The following is a 12,470-nucleotide window of genomic DNA, read 5'->3' on the forward strand; positions in this document are numbered from 1 at the left end:
GGATAATATGATAGATGATGGAGATTCATCTGACCCTCACTGCGGACATTAGTAACTAACTCATTACACAGCACTTATATATTCATTACGAACATATGCAGAGAATATTCCTCCTTAGAAAAACTTCAAGTTCATATCTATGTCTGCTTAAAATCTATTTATAAAGAGATATGAATTTTGCAAATAGCAAAAGTTTGTAAAGTACATTATTTTTATACAACCTCATTCTCAATTCAAGGCATTTTATTAGTGGGTGACTGTTCCGCACTTCATCAGGTGGAGATAATGACTACCACATTTCATTAACCAGATTTTCCATTCTGTTACACCTTAGTGTGTAACTCCACTGACATCAATATAGATATACTGTACCAGCATAAAAATGGTATAACACAATGGAAAATCAGGCCATTATTGTCTCAAAACCCTGTGTTTGCTTTGTATTTGCAAATGCATTGGGTGATGGTGGCTGTTTTCTCTTTTGTTTGTACATATGGAAAACACAGCAGCCCAATGCACTGCATTGAAGGTCTCAATTACAAATGCCATTTTATTTAATTTCTTCACTCAAACTGAGTTTTCTCATTCCAAATCTTTGCTTAAAGAGAAAAATGGGAACTGCTCCAGTAAGCAGCTAGATAAATTGATACAGATATGGAATGTAAGTTTTAACTCATGTAGATCACAACATACAAACAATTATTTATGCAATACAGACTTACAAAACAATACAGTTCTTTTCACAAATATTTTCACAGAATTCTGCACAGCAATTTTGTAGAAAAGTAGAATTATGCAACACCAGAATAACTTATTGTTCCTTAGTATAAATTATTTTTCATTTCCTAAGGGAGGAGATAATTTATTAACATGATTGGACAAGATTGGATTGGATTTGGTGATAGCAGAAACTGAACCGTTTTGTTGCCATACACAGCACAAGATATGGAATCTGCTATATAACTATGGTGGTTAGTCCTCTGAAGAAAAAAACTAAAAAATGGGAAAGAAGTTTGCAAGTCTAGAGCTTCTGCAAAGATGTAGAGGCTGTGAACATTTAAATGCCTGCCTCTTAGTGCTTTCATAATCAAGCAGCAGAAGTGTGCTTCGGTTAAAAATTAAAAAGAAATATTGTGTAGGTTGCTAGTTTGAGGACGTGTCCAAACTCCCCAAGTTGAAGTTTTGATTTTGAGGAACAATGCACATTTTGGTGTGCTCTGAAGAAGATATCAGGTAAAAACTAGTAGGATTCACATTTGATGTAACACAGACTCTGTTGATGATTTCTCCCTCTTAACTGCACAACAAAAACATATAACTAAAAAAAGAACTAATTGTCTAGGTCTAGAAACATGCTTGAATAGTAATATTGATGGAAACAATTCCTTGTCATGTTTAAAATTACATTTATCATAATTTAAATATTATTATTGATTCCCAGAAACTTCAGTGCTGAAGAAGTACAATCATTTGGAAAAGTACATCAAGACAAAGTGTAGCACAAATTAAAATCCCCAATATTATAACCCACTTTCAATTTGTTAAAATCATATATTCCTCAAGGTTATAGATAAAGCTTTAGATGGGAAATGTATTTCTTCATAATATAGCTAGAATAAGAGATTTAACCATCTTTATCTTAAGTTTCTTTCCATACATGAATCAAAATAGACTTCTCAAAATGACTAAAAATATAGATTTTTAACTACAGAACGCAGCAGCCATTTTTCTGCTTCTTTGCCCTTTGCCCCCAAAAAATCATGCAAGGTCTACAAAAATAGCAATTAACTTTAAAAAATAGTTTGCTTCTTCGAGCAAATTTAAGTTACATTCAGATGTAATATAGCTATTTATACAGAACAATGCTGCGGCATGATACTGAATAGAGGCTTGCTATGTTCAGTTTCATTCTGACAGCAGCTGCCCATGTCAGTGCTAGTTCTCGTCTGCTGCAACATCAGTATCTGGTTTGATATTCATGATGCCATCGGTTGAAATCATTGTAGAAAAGCACTATGCTCCCAGAAGCCATGCCAGTCATTATACACCTATGAAAAGCACAAAATTCAGTTAAAGGGTTAGCCACTTTACATTCAAACACAGCTGACTTACCTTTCTTGGACAGACTTCTTCCACCATATCTAGCACCACCTTTGTAAATCAAATGTCTAAGGATATGTCTACATTTGTGCTTCCCAGCTCACGTAGACATACTCGCACTAGCTCTCATCAAATTAGCATGTGACGTAGCTGTGCTAGCATGGGCAGCAGAGAACAGTGACATGGGTTAGCTGCCCTGAGCATCAATCCATGGGTTTGTACTTGGGGTGGCTACCCCCTGCCACCAGTGGCTGATTAATGATTTTGCCGCCCCTAGGCCCTGAAATAATTGCCGCCCCCATATGAACTTGTTTTTAGTTATTTTACAAATTCGTGCCGTCATTGGTGGTTTCAATACACACTATGATTGGTAGAATCGCGGCATCCATAGATGCTGACTCCGTGGGTGCTCTGGGGCTGGAGCACCCATGGAGAAAAACTGGTGGGTACAGAGCACCCACTGGCAGCTCCCCACCCCGCCCCAGCTCACCTCCGCTCTGACTCCGCCTCCTGCCCTGAGCGTGCCGCCGGGTCCTGCTTCTCCCCGCTCCCTGCCAGCGCTTGTGTGCAAAACAGCTTCGCACGGCTGGGAGGGAGGGTGGAATGCCGCATGCTCAGGGGAGGAGGCAGGGATTTGGGGAAGGGGACCAATAGGGGCAGGGAGGGGATGAGTTGGGGCGGGGACGGGGGTGGGGAAGGGGTGGAGTTGGGGTCGGGCTGGGGGCCCACAAGCACTCCCCAGCGCTGGGGGAAGTTGGCACCTCTGGCTGCTATTATAAATTTGCTGCCCCTGCAAATTTGCCATCCTAGGCCTAGGCGTTGTCGCCCTAGGTGATAATACGCCGCTGCCTCCCACCACTCCCCACTGCTACTCTACTGTTTTTAGTGCAGCAGCTCCATGAGAGTTAGCGTACGTCTGCACGAGCTAGAGCTCATACCCCTAGCTTGTAGCATAGATATTGCCTAAGAATGCCACCCACTCAAACATTAAGAACCTGATGCAATTCCTATTGAAGTTAATGGAAAGACTCCCATTGACTTCAACGGGCTTTGGATTAGGTCTTAAAATTTCCACAGCAATCATGCAGTGTATTTAAAGCATTTTATTTCCTATATGATTTTCCTCTACTGTATCTGATCTGAACTGAATCAGACTTCAGGGAAAGAGTGACTAATACCATTTTGAAGAATGTATTACCTACCTTCCTTTCCAGATTGAAGTAATATGGGGGGAAAGAATAATTAAGGTCTAAATTTTTAATTTAGGGGTGTACAATTCTAACACTTATGGTCTCATTTCCAGAGATGCTTAACACTCAACTCCAGCAGGAGACAACTGGAGCTGCAGGTGCTTAGCACCAGTGAAAATCAAGTCTCAGAGGCTCTAATTTTGGGACCCTAATAATTGAGGGACTCAGATTAGTGGGCACATTTGAAATTGTAGGGCAAGTTGGTTTGCTACTGGTCTAATACATGGAATTATGGATCAGAGAGGATCAAGCTCAAAGAAATTGTCCTGGCACATCTGGGCACCAAAAGGGGCTCAAGGCTTAGATGACAAGAACAATTAACCTTGTATAAAACCAGGGTCACCACACACAGACCACTTCTGATTTTGTTTTCATAATGGCTTTAACTCTGCTGGTGAGAGTGCTAATGAAATAGCAAAATGGAGGGGATCTCGGATGTGCAGATTTCAATTCTTTCTTCTCGAGTTCAAGAGGGATTTAGCACAGGATCTTTCATCAAAGAACCAGATGTGCTTACAGAATTGCAACATCTCTATTGTTTATACATATGTGCAGCTTCATTTCATGGGCATGTAAACAACCAGAGTGCTGGTATTTGGTATTTAGCACTAAGTAGGAGTATTATTCATGCCATCCACCACAGAGATATTCTGTATTTCCACATCTTTACTATGAGGGAGCTGACTGTTGGAGACATTTTAGCTCTATTTGAACAGCTATGATCCCACTTGGGGCCACTTGAGAGCAATCATGGCTGCTGAAGTGACATCTTGGCTTGTAATGTATCAGGAGTTGTTATGACAGTCATGTTTATTGTCTCATCTTGTGACATTACTGTTAGAGCTGGTTGGAAACCAGACTCTCTGTTCATTGAGAAATTCTTACATTTTGTAGGAAAAAATTGTTTTGATTTGTTATGAAAAGCCAAAATTTCTAATTTGAGACAGTCAAAACATTTTGTCTGTGTCAAAACATTTTGGTAGTGGTGTTTCAATTAATTTCATTTAGATGTTTACATTATATTAAATATACTATAAATGTATACATAATATTAAATCAACTATATAAATACTAAAACTAAATTTGATTACAATATAAAAGTCAAAACAAAATGAATCACAATGACACTAAAGAAATGACATATTTCAACCTTTTCCTGTCTAAAATATTCATCAAAATCAACACGTCCACCCTACGTTTCGATTGTGATTAAACTGCATTTTTGATGAAAAACTGTTGTTAAGAATTGTGATCAGCTCTAATTATAGTTATTAACACACTATTTCATCATATACCGAAGTGATCCAACAGGTACATCAGAAAGTCATGCGAGTAGGGCCTCAAAGGTAGAATTTGGCTCTAGCCAAAAATGATGGTCCCAGTCATTTTAATATCTAGAAAGCTGCCATTTTCCAGAGTGATTGCTTATGAGAACATGTACAAGGATGAAGAGGACATGATTCAAGGAGATTGAAGGTTTGCAGAAGTTGAGATGGGCAGGGTTTCAAATTGGTAAGAAGTAGTGGGTTAAAATCTTGATTAAAATCCATAGTCGTCACTGTTTTTGTTTTAAAGAGTATTTGATGTAACATTTTGAAATGTGGATTGTGTTAAGATCGACATAATGAACATATGACAGGAATCTATCTATCTATCTAAAAACACAAAGAGGATGCCTAAATTTTGGCTCTTGCATCCATATTTAGGCAATTCTATAAGCTGTCTGATTCTTAAAGGCATTGAAGGATTCATATTCCATTTTTAATGATTACCATTAGTATAAAAAACTCTACTTCCTGTTTAATCAAGATTTAAAATTGAGCTTTACCTTTGGTTTGTGAGGTTCCTAGTGAATGGTTGACTAGCCACAGGATATGGCCGGCCACTGCCTGTCTTTGGCACGCTTGAGATTTCAGTCCAATTTTGTGTAACAGCTAAAAACACTTAGTCTAATTTGTTTATTCCCCACTTGGATGCTCATTTGTTTAGAAAAATTTTGTTTGTCCCAGTGGGAGACTAAGAGGACTTGCCTCATTTCATGAACGCTCAGTTTAACAGTCGTCTCTTTCTTTAATCTCCAACATCCCAGACAAGCCGAAGATATTTTGCCCTAATTTGGCTGAGTGTTGGATGAGCAAAAATTTTAAAATTCTCTGCTGGTGAAAATATGTAAAACTCTATTGACAATAATGGAGTAGAGGCATTTACATCAGCAGAGAATTTGGCCCCTTACTGTTAATTATTTATTTATTATTATTATTAGGGTAGCACCTAGAGGGCTGAGCCAGGATCTGGCCCTACTGTGCTAAGCACATAGTAGGAGAGAGTTCCTGCTCCAAAGATTATTAATAACAAATACAATTATATATAGGAGTCAAAATAGTCAAAGGTGACCAAGTGACTTAGGAGCCTGAGGGTATGTCTACACTACACGTGTTATAGCTACGCTGCTGTACTATTGACACAGAGACAGAAGGGGTTTTTCCTGTTACTGTAGTAAATCCAGCCCCTTGAGAAATGGTAGCTAGATCAATGAAAGAATGCTTCCATCAACCTACCTTCATCTACAGTGGAGGCTGGGTCAACCTAACTATGTTACACAGGGTGTGAAATTTTTCATAGCCTGTCGCAATGTACCTAGGTCAACCTGTGTTTTAGGTGTAGTCAGGGCAGAGTCCCATTTTAAAAGTGCCTAGGATCCTAAATGACTTTTGATAAGATTTAGAGCTGCAACTCTGAAAAAGATTATCAGACCTAAGCCATAACCTTCCAATACTAAAACAGTGCACAGAATTCTCCATATTATCACTGGCACCTGTGATCAAAGTAAATACAATATTGAAAGGAAAAAAACTGTTTTCACCATAATGACGTTCGTTTTGTAGTTTCTTTATAATAGTACATTCTATGAAATACTTCTGACCCCCAACTGTAATCTCACCTTTGGTCATATGACAGGGCCATGGAACGGATTCCAGCGTCACAGCCGGGGTAAGCAAAAAGTTGCTTGAGGTCACACACTTGCCATACTATGATGACCCCATTGTCTCCGCCTGTAAGGAGATACTGTCCATCACGGCTCAGCTGGATTGCCTAAAGGGATATTACATTAATATTTCTGTTAAAACAACTTGCATTGCTTTTATTCCCCCCCTCACTTCCAGAACACCCCATCTGCACCATCGCAGCTTTATCTCTGAAGACACTTCGTATCAGTAGATATAGCTTTTGAGAAGCAAAGAAGTCAATTACAACTTAAATGTAGGGTAAACATTGAAATCTACAGAATATACTGGTTTCTTTACAAGAAGTACCATAGAAAGGATGGTCAAGTGGCTTAAGTTTATTTCACCTATCAACTATTCCACAGACCACAAATCAAGTATGAGGGCAACTCAGGAGATTTGATTTTCTAATCAGGTGCATTCACAGGAGGCTGCAGTACTTGCACCTCATATTCACCCAAACAGCTTTAACCTCAGATAGTTGCCCTCATTTTTTTTATATAGGCCATATTTGGAGGTCTGTTTATCGGCTTTTGTTTTTCTTTCCCCCTGAGCCCTGCACAGTTGGACACATAGAACTAAGTTGCCTGGCCTTATAGCTGGAGGGATACAAAAAACAGTCTGAATGAAAATAAATTTTTTAATACTCTTTTAATACTTCTAAAAAGGTATGTTTAGCTAATGTGTCAGACACAGAATAAATGATAGTGTGCTCTAAAGGTTGACCCCCATTTGGGATGAACTGGGGAATTTACTCATACTTTCACTACTTGTGAGAAATAGACCATCCCAAACTCATATTTACATAACAGAGTATTGATATTACATATAAAAACTACATTAAAAGAACATTTAGGTTGCAAAATGAAGCATTCAAACATTAGGAATTTACAGAATGAAGGCTGTTTGTGCATGGGCAACTTTAATTGTGGCATTTCCTAAACATGAGTGTTGACTTGGCAGCCTTAATGTTCTTTAATATAGGGGGAAAGATGGGTTATTATAATTTCCTACCTTTTTTAAGAAGCAAAATGAAAAAAACAGTAATTGTATCACGTGGCTCCATAGTGACCCCCACACTGGTAGACCATCAGCAAGTTTGGGACCTTTGGACCTAAAGCACAGATCTTTACCACTAACTGCTGCACCTTTCCCTCTGATTTCCCCTGGCTTATGTAATCCCCTCCCTGCTCTCACCCCTCTGCATTCTAGTTAAGCTGCTGCTTCTCCTCCTCCTCCAATAGCAGGCTGTTATCTTCTGCTGGGTCCAGCCAGAAGGATATGAGAAACACTTTTCTAATGAGTTCCACAGTTATTTTCCTCATAGCTTCCTGGCTGAAACCCTGGCTTCTATTCCAGTTTCTGAAAGGTAGTATATTCCAGTACTTATAAACCCTTCTGTCCAATTCTCCACTGGGGCTCCCATCCCCCTCTGCTCCTATTCACTCCTCCCCATCACTCTGACTCATGCCTCAACCTTTACCCCCATCTACTATCCATCCCCCCCATCCTGGCTCCTACTTCCCTCCCTTCACCTATCTCCTCCCTTCATCCCCACACCTCCTGGCTTCTTCCCCTCTTCCTCTCTGTTTCCTGTTCTCCCACAAGCTCCTGCAAAATTTAGCTGCCAAGCTCTGACAAGCCTAAGAAGTCTCCATCATACATGTATGACCTGAGATTTTTCAGAGGCTTCCAAAATTCACCAAATTTGGGGAGATTTTCACAAAGACAACAAAAAGCACATCCCTGATACTAGAATGACACCTTTGCCAAATTTAGAGTTTCTGACCCAAAGCATAGAGATACTAAAGTTTTTCAACAAAACAGCTGTAAGAATTTAACGTTGTCAAAACAATACATTTCCCCCAAAACCTGTTTTTTGAGACAGCTGAATCATTTTAAATGCAACTTTAAAAAAAAAAATCAGCCTGAAGCTGACACCCAGCATTGGAAATGCCAGCCAAAGGGTTAAAGTGAGGCAAAGTTATAAGTAAATGAAAACACAGTCTTATAATGAAAAATATTAGGCAACCTTTCTTACAGGGAAGCTCTGCTTATAATAATGAAGTCCTAACTATTTTAAAATGTGTACGCATAATATTAGAAACTCAAGGTGGGTGAGGCAATATCTTTTATTGGAAAAACTTCTGTTGGTGAAAGAGACAAGCTTTCCAGCTTACATAGAGCTCTCCTTCAAGTCTGTGTAATCTCGAGAGCTTGTCTCTTTCACTAACAGAAGTTGGTCCAATAAAAGATATTACCTCACCCATCTTGTGTCTCTAATATCCTGGGATCAATATAGCTACAACAACCATCCATAATACAACTTTATTGTTTAGTTCTACAATTCCATCACAATATCTTAGAACATTTTCTTCATAAACAGTTTTGAAAACCAAAATAGTTTCTTTTGCACTTAAAGGTTTCATCCACAGTTTTCAACACAGAAAACTATGGGTGAGGTCTTCACACACATGAGAGTTTTCAAAAACTATTACACAGAAAGCTTTATGCTATGGTGCCTTTAAAATCTTGTGGCAATCACAAGTATTGTGCACTATAATCTATGTTTCTGAGGTGCTCATAATTTGCAGAATTTTTAACATATGCAGCACCTGCTCACAAAAACAGGGGGAATTAAAATTAAAATACTAAATACACCATTAATGCAATATTAAAGCGGTTATGTTGAACACTGACAAGTGTAGAAACTAAAATATTATGGTCTTCATAGTAATAATTAGTTAACCATATATTTTCCATTTTTGTGCCTTATTACTGTTATGATGATGCTAAAAATACTCTCTACAAATTACAGGAAGTGCAGCAGCACTGAGTTAGGGTTCTTATCAAATAACTAACTTTTCATAACCTTAGTTTTGAGTGTTTATTATGATGACATCTTGCTGTTATGGGAACAAACCCTTTTGTTTAACATTTTATTTAACAAAATAGTTTCAGGACTAATGCTTTTTTTTTTTTAATTAAAGATAATCAATAACATTTTGTATTTACAAGCTATGAAGGAAATGGTGATCAACCCATTCCAGGCAACTGTATTTTGAACTAGGATTGTGACAAATGTACCCAATGCTTAAAAAAGGTAGTGGGCACGGTAAATCATTTCCAAGCCATATATAAATATGGCATAATTAAATGCTCAAACGTTCTGAATTGAAACTTGTTCTGAATGGTATAAATGTTCCAACTATCAATTATTATTTTTGTCATTTCTTATTTCCCTCTGAACACAAAGATGTCTGACGCACCTCCCAAACCAGGAAGAAGGCATGTTTGCTGCCCCAAGGAGCTTAGAATCTAAATTACACACAATATAACCAGGGTGCAACAAGGCAATAAGCTAGGGACAGAGAGAAGAATGAGGTAAGATAATAAAATCTGTAGAAGAGAAAATTGCATATACCAAGATAGCTCATCATGAGCTCTAGCAAACCAAATAAAATTATTAAAAAGATTATTCATTAGAAGTAAAATCAATATCCATTTTTTTCATTCCACAAATGGCAATCTCCTGAGGGTATTCTGAAATTGCAATGAAGGCATGACAAATAATTATTTGCTACACTTATAAAATTCAGCTGATGAAAATCCATTAACCTTATGGTCATGGTTCACTTGTGTTTTATACTTGAGGCTTTTTACTGGAGAAATGCTATATTACAAGGCAAATTAAAGCCATTAATCTTTAACTCTTCCACTACCTGCAAATTTCAATGATTTCTGTGATCTCTTGATTAAATAAAGAACAGTCTTTGAGGTTTTGCCAATATCTATGCCATTTTCCTAAGTCACCTGCTTTTCAAGAAGACAAATAGTTGATATATATATGACAAAGGTCACCCTGTCAAAATTTCAGTTTAATGACATGGCCCATAGGAGTTAACAAACTAAAGGATGCATTTACTCTCAAGTACTCCAACTATTATGGGGAAGGCATGAATCAATTTTACTGTTCAGTTTTTCTCCCAGTGAAAGTTATCCAGGATTCTAATAAGTATAAGCTCAAACAGTTCTGCCATCTAATCTTTCCCACAACATAAGATTCAGACATGCAAACGAATCCCCATAGCACTCAATTCAAGCAATGTTCTAAAAGCTTCATTTCTGACTTGTATTTCCTTGAAAAGTCTCAGAAGTTTGTCCAAACCCTTTAACCTCTCAGATTCTTGAAAGGCAGTGCTTCTTAAAAAGTAGAGCTGTCACCATGACAGCACTGGCTTATGGCAGCAAGAGGCTGTTGGGCACTTCCCCATCTCAGGACTCAGGAAAGGAAAATAAATTGGTTCCTTTGGGTGAATTAGTGCACTGTCTTTGTTTAGGATAAAATAACTTTACTTCTCTGAACTGGCTGCCCACTTAGATTTAAATTATTCATTAAGACAACTAAACATTACATGGTAGATGTGCTGGGATATGCTGTTAGCCTAAGCTGCATGAAGCAGTATTTAAAACAAACACAGGTGGAAAGTGTTGATTATACCCTGAGTTTCCCCAGACAGTCAAATTTTTCTGGTAGTTGTAGAACGTTGTTCTGAATGTAACTGTAAACTGTTATTTTCGTCAACTATATCTTGCAGTCTAAGCCCAAAATGACACGTGAAAACACATCAGAATTTTACTTTACATAAGCAACTGCATTTCTGACCCACTATTCCTCCATCTTCTCCCGGCAAGAAATAGTGATATCGTCAGTCTGCACAGCCTGTAGGCAGGTCCGACTCATTTTAAATGCCCCTACTTTAATCACACAGTTGCCACTTGCCTTCTTGTATGATAAAGTGCAGAAGCCCTGGGAAGAAGGTTGTGGATTATTTAAACCTAAAATCCTCGTGGGACTGCTGGGGGAAGAAAACAGTGTGTACTACTGGCCTACAGAGAGCGGAACATTCGCTGCCTCAAGCAATATTCTCCAAGCCGTGGGTACTGACTGAAACACCACAGAAATTGTTTTACCCAGCAAGGGATTTCTAGATATTTTACAGATTTACTAGCATAGTTGACAATATAATCACAACTGAAAGTGACATATTATCAACTTTAGTATTGTAAAAAGAAAAGCAAAAGAAAACACTCTGATGTGTACTTGCTTTAAACGAAGTATTGGGGCAGAGGCTAGGGTGGGAAACTCACGAGCATGCATGCAAGGATAGCAAAAGGTGAAACTTGAGCTAATTGAAGAACGACTAAAAATGAAGCAAGAATCTATATCAATTTGGAAAAAACGCCTGGGACAGGGCCATGCAAATTCTCATGACATATCCCCTACCTCAAACAAATCTGCATTTACAGCGTATTAAGTAATAAATGTGCGTAATTCAGCATTTTGTGACTACTAATCCACTGCAGAACTGGCTATGGAAAACACACCAAATAATACAGCTATTTTAAATTGCATACTCAATAACCTATATATCCAACATTTCAAGAAAATTAGGATAGTGGATTAACAGAATTTAATTTACACAAGAGTTTGACGTCAACTTCTAAAAGAAGGAGAAAGGCATAACTGAAGCTCCAGTGTTAACATTAAAACATTTTGTCCCAGCTGCATATGAAATCATAAAATGCTAGTTCCTGTCATGGAAAGAGTTAAGGCTAGTAACATTCTTTTAAAATATATTTCAATATTTTCTACCTGTTTGGAAGCTAGTTTCCTTCATTTTGCTCTCTTTTGCAACACAAGTTTTAACAAAATTATGTATCTGTGGGAGTCAGGTGAGGACAAAGGGTGCAAATTTAACACTGCTCACAGTTGGATGAAAAACACAGGTAAAGAATTCTTGAAAGACTGTAGGACAGGTGTGTGAGGGTAAGAAGAACTCAGGAAGGATATCTTAAATATTGCACAAGAAGGAAAAGAGACAGTGCCAAAATATCCTTGCCTGCATTAACAACACTTCAGAATTGTTATTATTTTATTATGTACAGATTGTGGTAATCATCTCTTCACCATTTAGGTTGTTACTTTTTTCCATTGCATTCAGTTTGGAAAATGAAACTACAATGGTCAGTTATACTGTGGTCAATTTCACTTCTTATAGTGCTGCCAACTGCTCTACAAACAAGAAAGAAGACAGGGCTCTTCCTTCTTTAA

General features: G+C 37.9%; 1 protein-coding gene across 1 annotated transcript in view; it reads right to left on the reverse strand.

Moving 5' to 3' along the window:
* Positions 1 to 244: 244 nt before the first annotated feature.
* The window catches only part of LRBA (LPS responsive beige-like anchor protein), a 558,416-nt gene continuing 546,190 nt past the window's right edge, over positions 245 to 12,470 (reverse strand). The window contains exons 56-57 of the mRNA XM_074950978.1: positions 6,292 to 6,443; positions 245 to 2,048 (exon numbers count right to left, since the gene is read on the reverse strand). Of these exons, the coding sequence (XP_074807079.1) occupies positions 1,958 to 2,048; positions 6,292 to 6,443 (243 nt within the window). The 3' untranslated portion in view covers positions 245 to 1,957. The remainder of the gene's footprint in view (positions 2,049 to 6,291; positions 6,444 to 12,470) is intronic.

The sequence above is a fragment of the Natator depressus genome, chromosome 4, assembly GCF_965152275.1.
Source record: "Natator depressus isolate rNatDep1 chromosome 4, rNatDep2.hap1, whole genome shotgun sequence".
Classification (NCBI taxonomy): domain Eukaryota; kingdom Metazoa; phylum Chordata; order Testudines; family Cheloniidae; genus Natator; species Natator depressus.